A 21,745-nucleotide genomic window follows, 5' to 3' on the forward strand; every position below is an offset into this window, starting at 1 on the left:
AATGAAAGAGTTAATGCTGCAGCAGGAGATACTCAAGTTTTGGCAATTGGCCAGCTTTGGATCCAGGATCTGTGTAGCTCTGGCTTCAATGCTTATGTGGATCTGGGATGTAATCTGTTGTATTTATGAAGTAGCAGACTTAGAAACCTTTACCTTCTATTTGAGCTTCATAGTGAGAGATTGGAGCTGCAGACAGTTGCTCTGTTGTTTAAAAGTTCTCTGTTCTTCATTCTGTTGCCTGTGGTTGCTTGGGGTGTAATTAGTGAATTATGGCTCACGTTGGCTGCACACAGAGCAGGGGCTGAGAGCTCTGCCAAACACCTTGCTACCTGGCTTTCCTGACTTTTCAGAAGATGGGGGTTTCCTTCTGGGTGGTTTCTTTCTGGTTCTTCTCAGCAGCTGCGTGCCCAGCTTTTGTTTCAGAGCAGTGATTCATAGAGCAGCTGCTGTGTACCCAGTTTTCTTCTGAGTCAGGCCAGACTCTCCATCTGGGACATGAGCTTAGATCTGACATGATAGCAATTGCATTTCTTGGTATTTGACATGTGATTATATCTTTGCCTTCCTGGAAATCAGTGATCCCTTGGCATCACTGAGAGGAAGCTGAGACTAATCTGCTGTCTTCCCTGTTCCCTTCTGCCAGAAGCTGTGCCTGCAGTGCAGGAATATGTAGATAAGTGATAAAAAGAACTTGTGAAAAATTCTTTTTTTCCATGTTTCTCTTTCCAGTCCCAATCCCAGTAATAGTCATGGTTCCTTGTAAGTGGTGTGTTCTGTTCTGGTAAGCTGTTCTGGAACTACATTCGGGTCTGAATTAGGGTCAGTGTGGTTCTTCACACTTTCCTAAAAACTGTCTTTGCGTAGGAGAGACACTTTTTCAGTATTTTGAGATGTTTTGCATAATTGTAGAGATTGGCTCAAGTACGTTTCAGTACTTCTTTTGCTTTTCATAATTCTACAGTATAGTCTTTACTCTGCTTTTTCCTGTCATCCATAACTGTACTTTATTTTATTGAATTGCACAAATCTAATTAATGAAAATCTTTAGGAAGTTTTATAATGAAAAATACTTAATGAGCTGCCACATTATTTTGATGTCAGGCTTTTGAGGGATGACTTAACAATTCCATGGCACATTTCAGTGACTGTATCAACAGCTCTTCAGCAGGGATAGATCACCACCACAGCAGGCTGTGCAGAATCCAGTGCTGTCTGTCTGGATTGTAAAACATTTCCATTGTTCAAACTGAATGCCATGAAACTGTATTAACTTACTTTTTTGGTATGCTGCCCATGCTTACACAGAAGGTGCTATCATACTGAAAGCTAACTTGTGTCAGTTTCTTGATAGGAAAAGGATGAAATGCAGTTTTGTTAGAACTGTGACTGATGAAAAACAGGGAGTATAAATTGTAATGGGGAAAATATTTATTACCAAATGGAAACTCAAATCTGAGTTACCAGATGCGTGGCCTTTTTATTTCATCTGTAGCCTAGCAAATGTTATATATCATTTCTGGAGTGAGCTTATGTAACAATGGCCATAAGTCTCTGAGAAAATGATTGTGTGGTGACTGGAAAAGATAATTTCCAGCATCTGCTCCTCTGACTATTTTTTTTTTTTCTTTCTTGACTTCTCAGTGGATATTTTAACAGTGGCATGAGCTCTAGAGATACTCCCGTGGAGAATATTAGGACATGTTGCATTCACAGATGTTTGGAATCAGGTCAGGGATCCAAAGACTTTCTATTAAGATGCAAAGTATATAGCAGCATTTTTTTTCAAAAGCACTCAGTCTTTGTTAAGAATGCTCATTATTAAGCATTTCACCCCTTACTATTTTGAAGATGACCAGAGGATTTTGGACTGCTGTCTTCAGTGCCAATGTATACTTAAACAGATAGGCAAATTTCAGGCCCATAAAATTATATTAAAGAAATCATACAAAATGGACAAAAGGCATTTCAGACACTGCTGTGCATTTTGGTTTTTTAGATACTTGAGAAAAGGGTTATTTTTTTCAGAACCGCATTGTAAATGGAACAAATTTGCACTTAAAATACATTCTAGACTCAAAGTAAATGCTCATCATCTCCTCTTCTCATGGTTTTCTGAAATTGTAGTGAATCCAGAGTCCATAAAACTTGCTGTCAGTGTTTACAATGAATGATGACCAGAAAGGTAAATTTATCTGGTGCATGCTTATTTGGTGGATATTATTTCATTCAGATGGGATCTTGCACTTCATGGTTTTACCATTTCTCCCATCTTTTTCAGAGGTGAAATTATATTCCAGGTGTCAAAGGATTTAGTTGCATATGAAAAGGGAAGTTGGCAATAATCCAAACATTTCACTGAAATTATTACAGAGTGGTCAATAAAAAACCAAATTACATCTTTCCGTAGCACTGTAGCTTGATGATACTCCCCAGGGCAGAAATAGATCACTTTGTCCCTGAGAATATTCTGGAAATTATTTGTAGGTGTTGAGGATGAACGGAGTTGTAGGATTTAGGTTCTGCTGCCTTGGCACTGCAGAAGTGCTGTGGATGTTCAGGGAGGACAGGGAACTTGGCAAGGTGGTAGGAAAAGGTGGGCTGAGCAAGGCCCAGCTTGGTGATGCTCTGATGCTCTGTCTCAGTGCCCAGCTGTTCCCCTGGTTGCCAGGGAGAGCACCAAACCCTCCCTCCCAGCCCCACTTTCCTGGCAGCAGAAGGGAGCTTTGATTCTTGTGAGGGACTGAGAACAGCAGGTTCACTGTCTGCCCCCATTTGAGCTGTGGTGGTGAGCAGAGAAGTGTTACCTGGTTACACTGTGCTTGCTGGACCTTTCCTTCACACCTCCCTTTCTCCCTCCCAGCTACTCCTAAACAACCAGCTTGTCCCTAATTAGTTTTCCCTGTTGATTCCAGTCTTGCTAAGTCATAACCAAATGTGATAGCTCTTGTATTGTTCCCTCAGTTATCTTGGCAGTGCTTGGCACTGCTGCTGTGGTCAGCTTGGTGTGCTGGCTTTGAGTGCTTTCCCTCCTTGGAGTTCCTCTGTCCTTCTTGGAGTTTATCTGCTTCTGGAGTTCACATGATTCTTGTCAAGAGCTGCTCTAACCTGTTCTCAAAAGAGTTACAGGAACATGGATTTCTCTTTATTCTGCTATTTAGTTTTCATTTCTTTCACCTCATGTTCACACTGAGTCTCCTTTACTACAAGTTAAGCTGGGAAATTTTTGAGAAGTTTTCTGCAGCAGTCATGGAATAAAACTGATTAATTTTCCTTCATAGTAGTATTTTTATGGTTACCCTTTCTAAGTGGTGTTTTACATCTATATTTTTCCTTGTTCAATTTCATTACACTGTTTAGACCTTCTATCTTTTATGTTAGAATTACTGCTTCCTCCTCCTCTTCTTGCTTTTAAGCTGCTGCTATATTTGCTCTTCTGCCATCCTTTGGGACCTTGTTTGCCTATCCCTTTAGTTTGCTCTGCTAACTTCCTAAACTGTTCTGAAGCAAAGCCCCTCCTGACTTGAATGCAGTTAATACTTCTGTTGTGTAATGCAGGAATACCTCTAATGGCTCTTAAGGAGTGCTTACTCCCCTTAAGGCCTGTTTTCCCCCTTCGTTGGATAGTTTGTGTTAATTTAACTGAGGGTTTTTTGACTTCTGGAGATAATTAAAATCTGTTGTCTTATACACCATCATTGATTTGACACTCATTTCAGTTCAATAATGGTTTTATAGCTTCCTTTGTCTCTCTTTTCAGATACATATGAAGAACCTCTTCTCCTTAGGCGTTTGTTTTTTTTTTTTTTTGGCTGCTGCCAAATAAAATGGTTTTTACCTTCTTTCTAATTTTGCCTCTGCACACTCATCTATTTTCTTTTCACTCCATTACATTTCTCTTTGTATAGGATTTCTGATACAATTATATTCACCTTCTATTCCCTGTGATTTCCCAAGGCAATATAAATAAGTTGTTTTACTTTGATACGTTCTCTTCTGTTTCCTGCTACATTTTTCACACACTTCTATCCCTTCAGATGTCCTAAGAGGAAAGGTACTATGCAGCTATATTTTAAAGTCGTTTTCCTCCTTTTAATTTTTTTTCTTAGCAAAAAAAGGGCTTGTTCTTTTGCCATGGGTATCTTTGCAATTTTGGCCTCTGAAAAAATTCATTTGTATTCTTTGTCAGTTTTGCCAGCTTGGCAGAATCAAATCCAGATTAGCATCTCTGAAAAGCAGAGTTATTCCTGGCATATATCAGGAGCACAAGAAATGGTTTCTCTATGGATTTTTAAAGAGATATCACTGTGAAATCGCTCTTTAGTCTTTCTTTTATTTCTTCTTAAAAAAAAAAAAGGGGGGAGAGGGTTTTTCAAGTTGTGCTTTCACAAGTTAAAAGACATTGTAAACATTCAAAGGTATACACTCCAAAGTTTAAAGATATACTTTAAGTAATCTGTACACATATGTACATTTACTTATTTATTCTTACTTAAACTCCCTCTTAAGATATGGGAGTGCATGAGTATTTATTTCACAGGTGAAGTGCTCACTTAACACACAGTGTTCTGAATAGCTAACTCTGTTACCTTTTGTCCAGTGACTTTTGTGTCTGGATCCAATTCAGCAGCTGACTCTGCTGTGAAGATGGTGGTATTAATTTTTCTAATCTTTTCTTTGGCACTCTTCATGCAGTATTTAAGGGTTTGTAAATCTTAACCTCTCTTGACAGTAATCTGAAGAAATCTGTGTGAAGGAGCAATCAGTTGACTCACTGATCTGGAGTAAGAAAGTACTCAGTAGTCTTAGATGTGTGATGCATTCAAGATCTGTTCAACAGGAGTTCAAGGCATTAGGTAGTACTCCATATGTTCAGATGCTTTTAAGTCTGCTGGCAGTGCAAACTGCTAAATATATCTGCCAAGACAATGGAAAGGACATAATTGTTGACCGCTTCTGAAAAATTAGGCTGCCAACAGTACATTGAATATTTCAGATGCAGATAGGGAGGCACAGATGAAACAGCATGTCTCTGGAACAGTATTTGAGTACCTTAATTGCAGCATCTACAGTCTTTTCTTTTCTGTGCAATTTTTCTAATTTAATAAAACATTTTCCAGTTTTATAAACAAGGAGAAGAACTGCTGCCATATCTCATTGCCCAGCCTCCCCTTTTCCTCTGCTGGGCATGAGACCAGATGACAATCCTGTAATTATCAGAATACGGAACATGAAGGTAGAACGATGAGTATTTCAGCCACATCTGACTCTGATTTGGTGGCTTCCGACATTGAATGTTTCATTTATTTGTTGGGTTTTGAATGTCATGTACAGTCTTCTGAAATAGTTTTGTGGGTTACATATGAACTTGCCCACATCAGTCTATAAACCAAAGATGACTTGCCTGTACAATAGAAAAAATAAGTTCAAAACCAGATCTGGGTGTGTTCCTCCCACCTCTGAGTGAACACAGCTGACAAGTGCTGTTACCACTGGTTTCCTCTTCCAGATAACTCTGTGGTCTCACATGCATCAGCATCATTCACTAGAGAATTTTCATTCTGTTAGTTCATCATTGGGAAACGTTTGGAATTTGCATTGTAAAGCTGTCACCAGTTTGGATTTTGCTGGTTGTTAATAACAGCACTGTTTCTTCTGGAGGAAAGCGCTGACAATTGAGCAATTCATTCTTGACTGAATACTGATGCCATTGTTTGCTGCTGGACTCCTTGACTTTCAGAGGCATCTTTTTGCTCAGTGATGAGCTTTGCCATGCATCAAGAAAATGGGAATTATGCATTTTTCTTTTCTGAGCAGCCTTTTTTCTTGGTCAGGACATACAAGGTCTATGGTATGAAAACCAGACCATGTTCTGGTGTGTTGCAGTTCGCTATTAGAAGGTCTTTCTTAGAGGAGTTATCCCCAGCTTTCCTTCACTGCAGATGGGGAAAGCTGATTTGTTGCAGTGTGTGAAAGTCTGTTTCTCTTTATTTTGTTTTCTCGTTTGTTACGATTATGGCTTTGTAGTATTTTTCTCTTTATAGTGGAATGTATTGCATAAGAATAAACTTCCTCAGAAGACAGGACTATTAAATAGCTTTCAGTAAATAATCTTTAGTAAAAATCACTGTCTATTTAATTACCTTTTTTTAAAAAAAGGAAATTGTGTACTGTTTCCTTATGATACCAATCTGATTTTAGAGGCCAGCAGTTTCATGACAAGAGATTCAATGAGGGCAACATTTCAGAGTAGGGCACAGCACAGCAGAGGAGGCCCTTTTAGTTATCTGTCCTTAAGGTGAGTCATGAACTTCCAGGAGGTGAGCAGGAAATGGCTTTTCTGTAGAAGGGTGAACTCATGATTCCAGCTGTTGTATTTCCTGTAAAGCAAGGCTGCTGCTTGTGAAGGAATTAGGAAGTGCAGAGCGCAGGATTCTGCCTGTATTGAGGCTTGTGAGGCAGTGGCTCAATGGTCCAGGAAATTCCCCTTGGAACAGTTTGAGAAACTTCTTGTCTTCCTGCCAAACCCCGAGGGGTATTTCTCTGGAACACCTAAGAGGGAGGTGATGTGTTTTGGTACAGATGCCTCCTGGTGCTTCAACAAAATATGTTGTCTCTAGGTGAGGTGTATCACTGGTCCCCATGGCTCTCTTGTTACCAGATGGTTTCCTCCACAGCAAAGGAATCCACAACAATGGGTGTCACTTCTTTTTTATAGCTTCTGCACTCATGCAAAGATACAAAGTATTAATGTGCTATGAGAGCTTCTTAAAATCCTTTAGTCTATGTACTGAAAGCCTTCTAAAAACCAAAAAACTCCTATGTCTGTATTCCCAATGTGTGCCTGAGGCCCTTTCAGTATCTGATATCATAAAGCTACAGGGAAAGCTCTAGAGCAGGGAGAAAATCCAGACATGTTTATTAGAAGAAAACTTGATTTGAAAACAAATTAATGAGCCTTGGGGGTAGTTTGCACTGTCTGCAGTCATCAGTGTTCCAAATGCAAAACCAGTGCTGGGATGTGGTTATAGAGAGACACCTCTGTCTGAAGGGCTGGCAGAGGGGTTGGCTGTGCAGCTAACTGGGGGCATGTGTAACTGTAAGAGCAAATCATATTCTCGTGGGAAAAGAAAGAATGGAGATTCAGACTTTGCAAATAACATCTGATGTTTTCAGTAGTGGAATTGTATCTGCAAATTTTAATAGTACAGGGTTTCAGGCGTAGGTCTTAATGCTTTGAGAAATTTCAGTAGCAAATCACTATATGAAGTAGGAAGGCTTTTTGGAGAAAATAACATTCTTTATATATTTCTCTCTCTTCCAGCATTGGAGGTATCAGAATTGGCTTTTTATTTTTTTAATTAGGCTGAATGGTGCATTATCTTAGGGAAAACACAACCATATCCTCTGTAAATAGAAGAGCAGCTGTAGTGGTAAATATCTTTATTGGAAAGTGAGCTTCTTTATCTAGCAGCAGTGTCAACTATTTTGTTATTGAGTCACTGCTAGATATGTCTTCCTTTCTGCCTTCTCTGTTGCACTCACTAAGGCAAAGCTTCCTTCCCAGATCTGGTTTCATTGACACTTGCTCAGTTTCATGGGCTTTGCCTTACTGACATGTTGGCCTCTCTCATAGCTTTGTTGAGGGACAATCAACAATCCTGCCCCTGACTACAAATAAATCTGTCCAGTTGGTATGCTCAGAAACTAAACCCCCTCCTTTATGCAAGGCATCCAATCTGCATTCCAGTTTCTGAGGTGGAATTGGGAACTCAGTGTTCCTGTGTTGCATTGCAGGCTGCAGGAAGGTGTATGTTTATGGCTTAATTTTTCTTTTTTCTCACTAAACCTTTTTTTTTTTTAATGGGAGAATGCATCAATTCAGACTGGAGCAGAGTCAGGATATGTATTTGCCTCACCACCAGAGTTGTTGATGAGCAGTGTGCAATTTCCAGTGCTTCCAGTAAAGGCTGAGCTCTAAGGACATTTTTAGGATGAAGGCTGGGAGGCCAGTGCTGCATTTGTCTAATAACAAACTTTGATTAACTTAGGTTGGTTTAACCTTTTTAGCCACTGCACTTTGAGTAGAGCTCTTGTGGGTTGCTACTCCTTTACAGGCTGCCTACAAGCAGCCTTCCTCCTCTGCAGTGTAAACCTGGTTGCGCCTGGAAAGGGAGTGGGAACTTAAGAGAACCTGCTCCTGCCTGCTGCAGGGGAAAGCAAGAGGAGCACTGAATGCTGGTGCCTGATCTTCTCCGTCAGGTTACAGTGCTTAGGAGGAGGTGTTGGTGGAAGCAATTTGTCCTTAAGCACTTGTACTCCCACCTTTTCTGGGAAGGGAAGAAGTGACAGTCTAAATGGAGTCATCTTGTGGAGTGCCACGGACTGCTCAGTGACCTGTTGGGTCTCGCTGACCTGACTGAGGAAGTATCCAGCAGCTGTGAATGAGCTTGCTAATGGATTTACCTGCACCTTTGAGGGCTGCAGTTGGAAAGAGAGGTTGGGGCCCCCTAATCTATGATCTGTACAACTTCTCTGCTGAGCAAGTGGAGTTCTGTAAAGGCATCTGAAATAGATATACACAAAGCTGACAGCGTGCTTCAGGATGTGGGAAATGTTGGATAGATAGAGTGATCTTTTGAGGTACTGATGGCACTGGTGACTTTATTGCCGCTGTTGCCAGGTTTATGTTCAAGTTCAGTTAATTCTTTGACCTTTCTGTATGTGCTGCAAGCAGAGCAGGACTAGCCTGAGCAGTCTGGGACTGTCTGCCCGGGACATGTGCGCACATTGGGTTAAACATTTCTGGGCATTCCTGAGGCTCTGACATTCACAAAGCTGGTTAAAATTCTGTTACCTGAGACACGACCTTGTTAGGTTGGTTCACTTATGACTTGTGTGCCACAGTTTGCCTGCCAGATATAATTGAGTATATATTTGTTTCATGTAGGTTTGGATAGATGAGAGGTGTAAAAAAATGGATATTAAAATGTTATTTCAAATAGTACATTTCTGTCATAATCTGTCAGGATTAGAGAAGAAGAGGGATGAAAATGAATGTAAGAGTCAAGACAGAAGTTGAAAAAGGAAGGATCATCTAGTTTCATATTAATCAACTTAAATGCCTAGTTTAACTTTTGCTGGAACTTTTCCATTTTAACATGATTCTAGTTCTGAAGAAAAGTACAAGTGATAATTGCAAATATATTTAGGTAATCCCTTGCTTGTTTGATGATTTTTTATCTACAGTTTTAAAAAAAGAGTTAAGTTTCTGAGTTATAAATAAGCTAAGAATGAATAGCAGTGAAAATAATTTCTTTCTATAAATAATAATACATCTTTTTTGTAATTTTTCATGACAAGCACTGGATTCTGTGTACTGGAAAACAGCAGGAATGAGTCTCTATTTAATCTTGTATTGGAGGTATTTTAATTATGAGCTTGGTCAGTCAGAAGAACATCTCTGTAATTCACTGTTGAATTTACCAGTCTTGTATTCTTATATATGGCCTGGTATGAAGCTCTGTGAGAATGACCAAAGCTCTGCAAAACCTCACTCCACCCAGAAGTAATCGAGAGTCCTGTTATTTAACCCAGGCACAGAAAGCAAAGGGGGTGACAAATCATAAAGTACCTTCATGGCAGGCACTTGGGGATACATCTGTTAACAAAAGTCTAAGTTGTCCAAAATGAGAAATGTCATTTTTGGAAGGAGGGGAAGCTTGTTTTTCTTTTAATGAAAGAATTACTGGCATATCATCCCACTGGCAGCAGTGGAATCTGCTTGTTGGCAGTTGCTGAAGAGAACATCCCATTTTGATTTAAAGATTATTTTCTGCTTCAAACAAATTCCTGTAGTGGTTCCCATGGTTAATACTGCACAGGAGTAGCAGGACAAGTGATTTACAGCCCTGCTGTTGTATGAAACACAGCCTTTTATGTATATATTTTCCTTTATTTTGTATTTTTCCTTTGTTACATCAAGGTGCTATGGTTTTCTTTGATTTGGACTTTGTGTTCAGCATACATTCAATGCGTGTTAACCTTACACTTTCTTGTGTAAATGTTCAAACATCTAATAAGCAACTTGTCATTTGTTAATTATTTTTAACCCTCTAACCATGTGAGTGTTCAGTTGTTACCTTTAAATGCTTTCAAATTATTCCAGGAAGTGTGGTGCTCTACCTCGTGGAATATTGTGCCGTCCTCTCTGAGTTTTCTTCCGAGGAGTTTTCTCCTTCACTTTGTTAGAACAGAGAACAACTTAAAGTTTTCCAGTACAGAAGGACTGATTGTGGGGTTTCCAGGCTCTCCACTCTGACTTCAGAGTTCTTTTCCTGTTGCTCCCAAGGGTGCACTGAAGGGTGCTTTAAAATGGTTTTGGCAAAGTCAGGAGCTGGATGCAGAGGGAAGTTCTGTGCTGAGAAAACATGCTCTGAAGTTAGGATGTAGCTGCTATGTGGGTGACTGTGCCGCGCCAGTTTGGCCCAGACTTGCCAGCCCTTTGGGTTTCCAGTCAGCTGCAGGTTGGTGTGCTGTGCTGGCCCTGCAGACCCAGTGTGGGTTGCTGTGGTTACAGTGAATTGGCAGCCTGGCTCCCACAGTAATCCCTCATGGCTGCAGGGATGGGCGGGAGCAGCTCAGATTTGTGTTGTGCCAGATCTCGGGTACATCCCTGTGTGTTTCATGATAAGGATTTTCTGAAGTGTTCCAGAAGGCCGGTGTAAGCCTGTGATGTTTTATCTGAAGATTTTCGCTCTAAAGGGAGGGCAAAGGGAAGGAAAGAGAGAGAAAGGTTTCTGTTGTATGTTAGGGGGATTCCAGGGAGCTCTGCCTGAACTCTTGGCCTCCCAGCCCAGCGGCTGTGCTGAGCCCAGTGCTGGGCATGATTTGTTCTGTGGGTCTGCCTTAGAACAGACCAAAGGTCTGCTCTACCTGCAATGCTCTTGCCATCTTTTCCATGCTGCTGCTGCTGTGTTCAAGAAGTACCAGCTTTTCCTGAAATTTCAAATATTTTTAAAATTAGAAGTCATGTTTGCACCAAATGGAACCCTGCTCCGTCTTCAGGGAAATTTCATGTGAATTTTTAATAAGCTGCAGTTTTCTGTCTTATGATGGAATATTTTGTCCTCCTTTTTTTCTTTTTGCAATGGCCATGAGACTTTATATTGTAAATGCACTGGTGGATGCTCACACAGTCATCTCAATAAACCTCTTGTTTATTGACTTTGCACCTTTTTGATTTTATAATTTAGCTTAAGGTCTTATTAATATACTTAAGTGTGTTAATATTTGGAGATTTATATGAATGCCTAGTGGCTTTAACTGTCTTAAAAGATTATTGTTTGCTACTCACTAGTCTATTCCACAGTTGTCTGTAGTGCTTCTTGTTGCAGAAATCTTTGCATCCCCCAAATGGAGCTCATTTGTCCTCTGTGTCATTCTGGTGTTCAGTCACTGAGGCCTTCAACCTGATCTGCAAGACTGCCACAAATGAAGCAGTTGCAATTTTGGGTGCAATCTGGAAATTTCTGAAATTTTTGCATTTGTTTTAATTTAATTTTCCTGATAGTGGATTGAATTAAGAAATTTTTTAAGCTTGAATGAACTCTGATGTGTTTTATTTTTTTTAGTTAGAAGTTTTAACTTGCATGCTTCTAGTATTTTACCTCAGAGTTTCCTTGCTTTTTACTTTTTGTTGCTGATGCTGACGTGACTCATCAAGCTGGCTACAGAAACCTAACCCATGCTTTTTTTTTTTTTTTTCAGGCACTCAGTGTTACTGAAACTCTGATCAAACCTTTGGAAAGATTTAGGAAAGAGCAGCTAGGAGCTGTAAAGGTTTGTCCCTCTTTTCCTTTATAAGTTTGTTTTATTTCTCTACTTGGATTGCATTTTAATAATGACATGTAATTGGCAGAAACATACTATTGTTTATGCTTCATTTGTTCACACTTTTTTTTGTTTCTACTTTGAGAACTTGTTTCAGAAATAAATGGAATGTGTCAAGAAGAGAAGAATGTGTCCTTTCCCTTCCTTCTCCCCACCTCCCTTATCTCCTGTGTCCGGAATAGGAAGAATTCTGCTAACAGCCTTCCCCCCCTTCCTAATGGGTAACCCTGTTCTGCTTTGTATTTGCCTGCAGTTGCACAACCAAGGGCTGAAAAATATTAACTACCTAAAGGAGCCCACTCATCCATAAGCTTTTAACTACATTTTTGCCACCTGCAAGCGAGAATTACCTTTATTTATTTTTTTGTTTTGAATAAATGACTCACTGGCTCTGTATGCATGGGAATAATAGGGATGAAGAGGCTGAGGACAAGATCTCATTGAAAGTATTTTTGATAAAAGCATTTGGTCATTTTTTTTTTAAGATTGTCACTAAGTTGTGAATATTAAAAAAAAAAGCTAAGTGAAAATCATGCATTAAGTACAGACTAGATTTGGATAAAAAGTAACAAGGACAAATTTGTGTCTGTCTGCCTTCCTTGGGGTGAGAAATTTAAGTGCTTATTAAAAAGAAGCAGAAAATAAAGAAACCAGCATTTTATTACAGTTTTCTGTTGTAAAACTCAATACATTTTCAAAATACCTGCATATGGTTTATTTTACAATTTCATGTCTTCATCACCAGTGATATTTAGTGATTTTAAGACAATGTTTCACTTTTGAGAGGACTATGCATTTTGACTTTTGCAGCAATGATTAACATGTCTGCATATGATTTCAGTGTTCATGAACTGAAAATGCTCTGTGGATCATAAATCCTTTCTGTTTGGTGGTACAATGAGCTTTGTGCAATTTTATGGACTTGAGAGAAGTATATTAGGTGACCCAACCAACGCACAATAAAAACTTGGTCTGTAATATAGCCAGTCTTCCAGGGAAAGAGAGAATTTTTTCTCAATGTAACTCATTGTCATAGAAGCAGCTGTGTAATGAATGCATTATTTCAGCAGTATTTTTGCTGTTAAAGAATATTGCTAGTTTTGGGGTGAGAACTCCTAATGCTTTAAGTTATCTCATATCTTCACTAATTTCCTAGTCAGAATTCTCTTCCTGATGCTTCTAACACAAATTACATTCATAAAGCCTACTTTTCCCATTTTGTTTGGATAGATGTTTCTTTCCTTGTGTCCCTGCATACTGTTTCTGTGAAGCTGTAGCTTTTATTTCTGATCTAAACTTCTTTTTAACAGAATAGTGTCAAAAAAGATCATTTAAACCTTTAAATAGAAGTCTTACATAATTGTATAGTGTTTAAATAAAAACCCTCTAAAAATACTTAGTTTTTGGAATATTCTTAACTGAATATTTATTCAATATAATCAAAACACTGACATTGGAAATACAACTCTGCTTAGCTCTGAAAACCAACTTATGGCATCTAGTGGTGAAATAAATCTGCAACGTTGTGTAGTATTTGCTTTAGGAAAGATTTATGCTCTACCATTAAAAAATAAAAGTTGAATCTGCTGCCTCAGATTTTTTCTGCATATTACATTTCTTTGCTGATGAAATGGTCTGAGTTAGGCTGAAGAAAAGGAAGGGGAGGGAAGTTGAGCTTCATAGAGCTGAAACTGAGACACTTCTTGAATTACCCCTTATTGAAAGGTGTTGCTGCACTAATCCCAAGCTGTGTATGTGAAGTTTCTGATTTTGCCGGTTAAGAAGTTAAGAGAACTCTTTTCTGTTGTTGTTGTTTTTTTTTTGGGAACACTCAAATGTTCACCACATCAATGGAAATTTTACTAATATAAACACAAAGACACCTATTTCCCTTCACTTTGTTCCCAATCCCCCATGTTGCTAATATGTTATCTCTAATCACCCTGATACTATATGCATATGTTAATGTTTTTAAGTTGATAACAAATATTTTTTAAGACTCATTTTTTAAAGGAAGTTTTGAGTGTCAGAGTGGGGGAAAAAATTCTGGTAGAAGTCCTTGCTGAGAAGCAATCCTAAAGAGCCCCTTAATGTAATGCCATCTTCAGAATCTGATGGTTCAGAGAGCAAAAATGTGTGTCTCTTCTAATATGGTGCAGATAGGAGTGTTCAAAATGAAAGGTTAAGAGGAGAAAAAAAGAGCAATTATGTCTGCAGAGTTTAACCAGGGGTTTGGTCAGAATACATTTAAATGTGATTTCAAATCTACAGATGAGGAAAAATATTTTAATTTAACTAGTATCTTTCTGAGGATTAAATCTGCCAGTTCTTGAATATGTTGTTAAATACTTGATTTTACTCATTTTAGGTTATTTTCAACTGCAATTAGATATGCTAAAAATAGCTTCAAAACTGGTTGGCTGAATTAATGAATACTGATTTTTGCTTTAATACAGTGGAACTGAGGAATCAATTTGTTTTATGATATCTTCTACTAAATTAGATTCAGAAACTCAGATTTTCTAAAAAAACTAATGACTGTCCATCTTCTAATACATTGCTTTTCGTGATCAGAGAAACAGTTCTGCATTGTGCAAATGATATTCCTACATGTCTGTGGGAGTTTTTCTTTTGATACTATGATATTAAGTTTTATGGGTGTTTTTTTTTTCTTTTTTCTGGGTTTTTGTCATGGGCACAATAAAACTCTGGTAGAAATAGGAATTCAGCACTGAGGTTGTTGTATAGCTTTAAAATGAAGAAATCTTATGGAATATAGAGGTGTATTTCCTTTGGGTTTCGAACTGTTGGAACTTCTCCCTTGTCAATTTTAGAAAGTTATTTTTTCAGTGAAACTGAAATGTAATGCCTTTTATTCAAAAACAAGGTGGTCTGGATGATGCCTGAAAGTAATGAAAAATGCAATAAATCAAGAAGAAGCCAGTTTTTTTCTTTTTTAACTTAGAAGATGTAAGCATCTGTGTGATAAGCTGCACCATAATGATGCAATGGGATTTCATTCCAAGTTAGCCTTTAAATTCATTTTTAAAATGAGATGGAACATATTTTTCTCTGCTTTCTGGAGCTATGATTTTTTTTCTCTTTGTTCTAGTATTTATCTTTGAACTAGTATTTTAACAGAAGAAAAATAGTACACTTTTGTATTGACACGATTGCAACTTTGTTTCTGCATCTAGGAGGAAAAGAAGAAGTTTGATAAAGAGACAGAGAAGAACTACAGTTTGTTAGAAAAACATTTGAATTTATCAGCTAAGAAGAAAGAGCTACAATTACAAGAGGTATTGTTGCTTCTCTTTTTTAATGCAGGCTGAAGACTTTGGGATAGGTAAATATACTTCTGCAAATGCAGAAACAGCATTCTCAGTGGTAAAACAAAGCCATTTTCTCATCTGGAAATGTTGGTGAGAAAATCAGTATTTGCTGAACTTAGTTCCTCCACCATTTTCTGAATCAAAGGTTTTGTGTGTATGAAGCACTGAGTGTCATGTCATTTTTTATGTATAATTGAGGGAAGAGGGAAGTGCAAACACAATGTGAAAAACTCTGAATTTCTTACAAGGCTTTATCATTCATGTAATTGCATTGCATTGTGAGTATTGACTGAATGTCCTGTGCTAACACTTACAGCAGAGGACAGCAAGACTTTTATTCCCAAATAAAGTGGGTTTGTGCCTTTGCTTTTTCTCACATTTTGAAGGTTTGTTTTGGTGTTTTTTTGAGTAGTGCTATAAAAAATTTGTTGACAATTTATAACGATAAATTTGTTTTGCCTGGCATTCCTTCTGGTTCCCTCTGGGCTTATTATCATCATCAATTTATTCGTAATAGTTTTTATTTCTAGGGCAACAGCAAATAGTATGTGAAAAGGCTGCTGGGAAATCTTGTAGAGACTTGCTGTAGCCAGGAGGACTTTTTTCCTAGATAAGTGTAATTATGTCAGAATTATTAATGCTTAGACTATAAAAAACCTTAATGTTTTCCTCAGGGATAACTCCTGTCCCTGCCCTCTACCCCATCCCAAATATTCTATGCCATTTTTCATAAAAATGGTTAATATTACTGGCAAAGTTACCCTGGAATTTCTCTATTCTTGAGTTTCACTAAGATGTCACTTCATCATGCTGCACTTGCAACATAGACCCTCAAATGTGTAGAGAAATGTCTTTTGGGGAGTTGAGTTGTCCCAGTGAAGTTATTGGGCATGGCTCATGTGTCAGGACCTGTACTTTTGTCAAATTGATCAGCTGCCAAAGAACTTGACGCAGACGAAAAGATAAAGGGCTGATTATGATCGCTTGATGAAATATGGGTTCTTGATATCAAATCTGAAATGAGACCTAACCTTAATGGAAAAATACATAATGACTCTAAGAGGCATTTTGAAGCTGTCTAAATATAGCCTGAAGCTTTAGAGCATGTGTGAAATCTAGAATGAGCAAATCGATTTGTTTTAAATGTCCTTCAAAGTTTCATGAGCAAAAATTCTGAAATTCTTCAGTCAGGCTCTCACATTTATGTGTTTAATTTTGAAGCATAAATGTATAAGAAAAAAGGCCCTTAGGGCATGTTGTTAGAGGAGGTAAGAAACAATTTCTTGCATAAGCTTAGAGAACAGGTGTATATAGTTGCATATGTATATATGTGCAATTATATATAATTTAGTTTTATTCATGTCTAGCTGTGTCAGTTCCTGACTGGAGTAAATGTGAAGGGATAAATTTGACAAAAATTTGATGAAAAACATGCCATGTTTTGGAGTGTGTCTTAACATAAACACAACTTTTAACTCTCCTGGTGATGGGATATTACTCCAATTTTACTGAGGCATGGTGTGTTTCTCACTTCTGTCGTCCTTCAGTAGTACACAAACTGCAATGCAACTTGCTGGGTGCATGGGGAGGCTCATGCTTCAAAAAACTGAGAGGTGTGATAAAGTATTCTGGACTGTGTGGTGGGCCAGATGTCCTCAAAGATCCACTTCAGAGTCTCTTTATAGGGTGTTGTACCCTTCATGTATATATGATTAGAAGTTTAGCTGACAACTCAAACAATTCCTGTGTTTATAGGCTGACAACTCAAACAATTCCCCAGTTTATGGGATGCATTAAAATGGCGTGGTTTGTTGAAACATGTTTGTTAACTGAAATACTTATCAGGGCTTCATTTATTTAATGGCATTTGTGGTTATGCCCCTTTAACTGCTGAGAGTTCTCCAGCACAGAGCAGTAAAGCCAAGCACGTCTTAAGGCAAAACTGTCTTAAAGCTAATTTGGTTTATCCTCTTAAAGCACAGCAGTCACTGTTCTGCCTGAAGGATGTAGGCTCAGTATTTAAGAGAGTCTGATAGTAAGTCTTGTCCTTTCACCTAACCCTTTCTCCACTTTGGTAATTCACTGTAGATGCATTTTGTATTATCTTTGTGGGCAAAGACTAAGTGTTAGTTACTTAGAGTAACCTTTTCTTTAATGTTATTAAAATAACAGTTTCTATTACTAAATTTTAAAACTAATCTAAATGAATCTTAAATCTACCTTAAATAATAAATTCATAAAATAATTGCTAGATGCTAGAAAAGTGAAATGTTTATATGCAGATGGATGTTAGCTGAAATGTAGCTGTTCAACATCAATATGGTGTTGGCATTTCTGCAAAGCTGTGCTAAATATCAGCTGCAGGTAGAAAGGCTGCATTTTTAGACACGGGATGCTCTGGGGAAACTTGTGGAGTGTTGTAACAGTAAGTGACCTTTTTTCCATTGCATTTTTTGCCAGTGAGAGTGAGCACAGGTGTGGGATGGGTACAACAGCATTCTGGCTATTTTACAACAGTTATTTGGGTTATGGGGTAAAATTTACAGCACCAACACTTTAGTTTTCAAAAATAATGTTTCCTTCGTTAATTTGATTGGAGAGATGATTTCTCCCTTTTCTAATGGATGATGCTCTTAGCTCCCACTCTCTGTTTGGGCAGGTACCTTTGCAATGCTGTTAAAAGTTGGATTCCCTAGAAAAGAAGTTTAAAGAGGTGTTGCTGGAATTTTTCTAAAAAGTCTAGCGTCATGATTCAAAATAACATATGTTACCTAGTGAAAGAGAATTACTGCTGCTGTTTAAAAGTAAATGAACGATCTATATTGTAAGAAATCCTTCAAATATGGTGAAAATTACCTGCTTGCCACTTCTGTGTGTGTGTTAGCCTGAAGCTGTGTGCACAATGTCTGTGAAACTTCATGAGGTGTGCTCTGTGTGCAGGCAGATAACCAAGTGGAGCAGAACAGAAAACACTTCTATGAGCTGTCCCTCGAGTACGTGTGCAAGCTGCAGGAGATCCAGGAGCGGAAGAAATTTGAGTGTGTGGAGCCTGTGAGTATCAGGGAATTCAACCTACTCTGCCTTTCATAGGGGATGGAGAAGGAATGCATTTGGTCAAAAGCCAAGCTTTGCTTTCTGGAAAACACAGCCAACTGAGTGACTTAACAGAATTTAAACTAACTTGTTATAGATACAGCTGTACAGATTCCTAGTGCAGATAAATTTAACCAAGCATGTCAAACCTTACCTCAGTAATAAGAACTGATTTGGACCCACTGATGTTGATTTTCAGAAAATGTGTGAAACCTTTTATGGTACTGCAAAAACCTCAATTCACACTGTGAGATAGAGCAGAGGAATCAAAAAGGTGTTGGTGTCAAGATTCTTGCCTTGAGTTTTCTAACCAATGCAATGTAATTGCTGACTAATGCAAGGAATCTAATTTTAATTATGAAGGTTGGGCTTAGAGGCCTGCTAGTAAATAATTGCAGATATAAATCAATTAGGAGGGTGCTGCTGGGTAAGAAGCCCATTCCTGGATAGCCTGATATGTTTAATTTCACTTGCAGTTGAATCTGTGCAGAAATCAAGGGGTTTAATTTGATTTTGGTGGCAATGCTCCATGCACTGATGAGACTTCCTTAAATCTATGAGAAGAACTTATTCTGAAATTTTTCTGAAATGTGCAGTAGCTTGGTATTTTAAATACAAATGTATCAAACAACAAGAGAACAGTTAAGTGTAATACTGAGAATAAATGGAGGATGGATTGTAGAAGCAACTTCCATTCTCTCATGCTCTGAAGTCTGTGCTTTTGGGCCAAGTTTGTCCTTTTATTCTGATACAACTGCTTTAATATAATAATGAAAGAAAAGTTTAAAATGACCCTAATCAAAATAGCTGGTCATTAAGCAGTTATTAAGAACTGTCTATTCTAATAGAGATAATTTCTGTGTGAAAAAAATTGCTAAAATACTTAAGGGGCAATAAATTGCTGCAATTATATTAGCATTGTTTAAAGAAAGGCAAAATGATGTGAAAAGAGGGGTTGTGTGGCATTTTTCTAGTGTAGATATGCTAGCTTTTTCTTTTTTTGAAAAATATTTTTGTAACCCTAAATAGTTTTGCATTTGATTATTGTGTTTCAGACTGTTTGAAGTTTCCTCAGAGCCAGACTAGAAAAATGAATCTTCAAATTATGTTCTTGCAACATGTCCCTTTCTCATTTCTGAAAGCTCCGTCTGGATGGGGCTGTATTTTCCCTAATTTGTACATGAAGTTTACACTACACTAGAAAGCTTTGTACCAAATTCTTACTTCCTTTGCCCTTAATACTTAAAATTTATGGGTTTTTTTACATTTGTTGAAAATGCTTTATTTGCAATATGACTTCAGACTTTTATTAGATTCATTGCTCTTTTATGTCTCACTTGCTTTGTTCCAGCAACCTGAACTAAACAGGAGAGTTAGACAGGGTTACACCTCATGCTACTTCCAGTGTAGTATAACTTGTTTGTTCTTTTAAATTGAAATACTAAAGCCAGCATATGCTAAGTGGGTCACTTGCTGGTTCTGACAGAAGGTCAGATCTGTGCACAAAAAGCAGCAATGGACAAAGCTTCCTTCTTGCAGCAAACCAGATGACTGATGGGACAGTCATCTCCACGTGGCCATGAGCAGAGAGAGGAATGACCAAGGAAATGGTGACGAAAGGACAGAATGCTCATTACCTCCTTGTGCACAAATATGTGCTCCAGACATCATTGGTATCAGAGCAGTTGTAGGAAAAAGTTACATAGGAAAGTTTGGGAACATGGGATATACATTTCCTATGGTCAAATGGAAAGTAGAGATCAGTTGTGAAATTCCAGAGACAGGACCATCCAAAATGTCTGTATACATAAATCATAATTAATATTTAAATATTACTCATAAAGTGTAGGCATTAGTGGAAATTTATTTTAAAATAATAATTTTGTAATCTTTCAAAAAAAGCCTATGTGCAGCAATTGTATTGAAGAAAATGGAAGTTTTTTTTGTTCTAACAAGTCTTTTTTTTCTATTTCAGATGCTATCATTTTTTCAGGGTTTGTTCACTTTCTATCACCAGGGATATGAACTTGCTAAAGACTTCAACCATTACAAAACGGCCTTGCAGATAAATATACAAAATGTAAGTTGTGTCTACTTTTGTGAGTAAAATCACTTGCTGATGTTGCTGCATGTGCAGTATCTGTATTGCCAACACTTGGAGTTCCATGTGAGTGCATTGCCTGTGAATTTTGGGGATATGGTGCCATCTTCTGGATAACCAACCACATCACTGAACAAATCCTCACTAATTCCAGTGAGTTCTTTGTAAGTTCTAATAATACTGGAAAAAACAAGCATGAAGTAAAAGGCCTCCACTCCTTTTTTAGTTGGTTTTTTTTTTTTTTCGGAGATAGAAATAATGCAAGGATTATTTAAAATTAATTAAGTCTGTTAAAAATGCATAAAACACTGGATAATTCAGAGTATGGGTAATGAAAGATGAAGTTTTCAGTGTTTTGGGTGTACTTTGGAATTGAGTATGTGGTGGTCGTGTGGAGGGTCATTTCCCTGTAGGGTTACATTATCCATAACTAAGAAAAGGGAAGAAAACCATCTGATCACAGCAGCGTGGAGTTTGTCTTGTAGCAGCCCTTTCAAACAAGACCATCCCTGTTGGTTTGGGGTGCAGAACTGTGTAAGGAGACTTGGTGTTGGCACCCATGGTGTATTTGACAAAATGATCTGTTCCTTCAAGGACAGGTAAATGGGACCACTACTAGTTTAGTGTGCCCTATCCCAAATCTCCCAGTGTGATCTGGACTGGGAGAGCAGGAAACAAGGTAAAGGCTGAAGCAGTGGGACTGACAGAGTTACTGGTCCGATGGTCTGTTTGCTTTCTTGAGATTTATGAAGAATAAATCTTGCTCAGAGGAACTTGGGTGTGCCAGAGGCCTCTTGGTAGGATGCACATCACTCACCTTACTGCCAGCAATCAGTTCCTGGTGGTGCATTTGTTTTGTTGACCTCTGAGGGCATCTGGAATTAAGACACAGAAACTGCTTCTTGGAGAGGACAGTCTGTTTTTAGAAATGGCTTGGCTGGCAGGGAGGTGGAAGGGAGGATTACAGCTGCTGTAATGTATAGTGACGTGATTCACCTGCCACCATACCATTCCTTTCATTTTCCTCCCGTATGTTCAAGTGTCAGGTTTCCTTTTGAGCTGTGGTTTGGTTTGAGAAAGGGACCTGGTTAGTGGTAACTTTGTAAGCAGACATTTGTTGCAGAAGTCAGTGCTTGTGGGGAAAGTGTCAGGCCAGACTTGCTTCTTCTGTGTGCTTAACAGAGTGAGGAGCAGCTTAGAGGGGAGCTGATGCCAGCTGAAGCATGAGAGGAAAACTCTGGTACAGTTTTGAAGAGCTGGGTTTCAGAATACAGGTGGGAAAGAGCCAGAGGAGTGATCTGAAGAAGTGATGAGCAGTCATAAAGTAAGC

At 38.3% G+C, this 21,745-nt stretch overlaps 1 protein-coding gene across 2 annotated transcripts in view; it reads left to right on the forward strand.

Annotated features, from left to right (window-relative positions):
• Positions 1 to 21,745, forward strand: part of ARHGAP10 (Rho GTPase activating protein 10) — a 138,609-nt gene that overhangs the window by 41,444 nt on the left and 75,420 nt on the right. For both annotated transcript variants that reach the window (XR_010439900.1, XM_064711238.1), the window contains exons 4-7: positions 11,767 to 11,838; positions 15,087 to 15,188; positions 18,162 to 18,272; positions 20,290 to 20,394. Coding sequence is in view for 1 of the 2 variants with exons in the window: in XM_064711238.1 (XP_064567308.1) it covers positions 11,767 to 11,838; positions 15,087 to 15,188; positions 18,162 to 18,272; positions 20,290 to 20,394 (390 nt within the window). In the remaining variant the exon portion in view is untranslated. The remainder of the gene's footprint in view (positions 1 to 11,766; positions 11,839 to 15,086; positions 15,189 to 18,161; positions 18,273 to 20,289; positions 20,395 to 21,745) is intronic.

Source organism: Zonotrichia leucophrys, chromosome 4, assembly GCF_028769735.1.
Source record: "Zonotrichia leucophrys gambelii isolate GWCS_2022_RI chromosome 4, RI_Zleu_2.0, whole genome shotgun sequence".
Lineage (NCBI taxonomy): Eukaryota > Metazoa > Chordata > Aves > Passeriformes > Passerellidae > Zonotrichia > Zonotrichia leucophrys.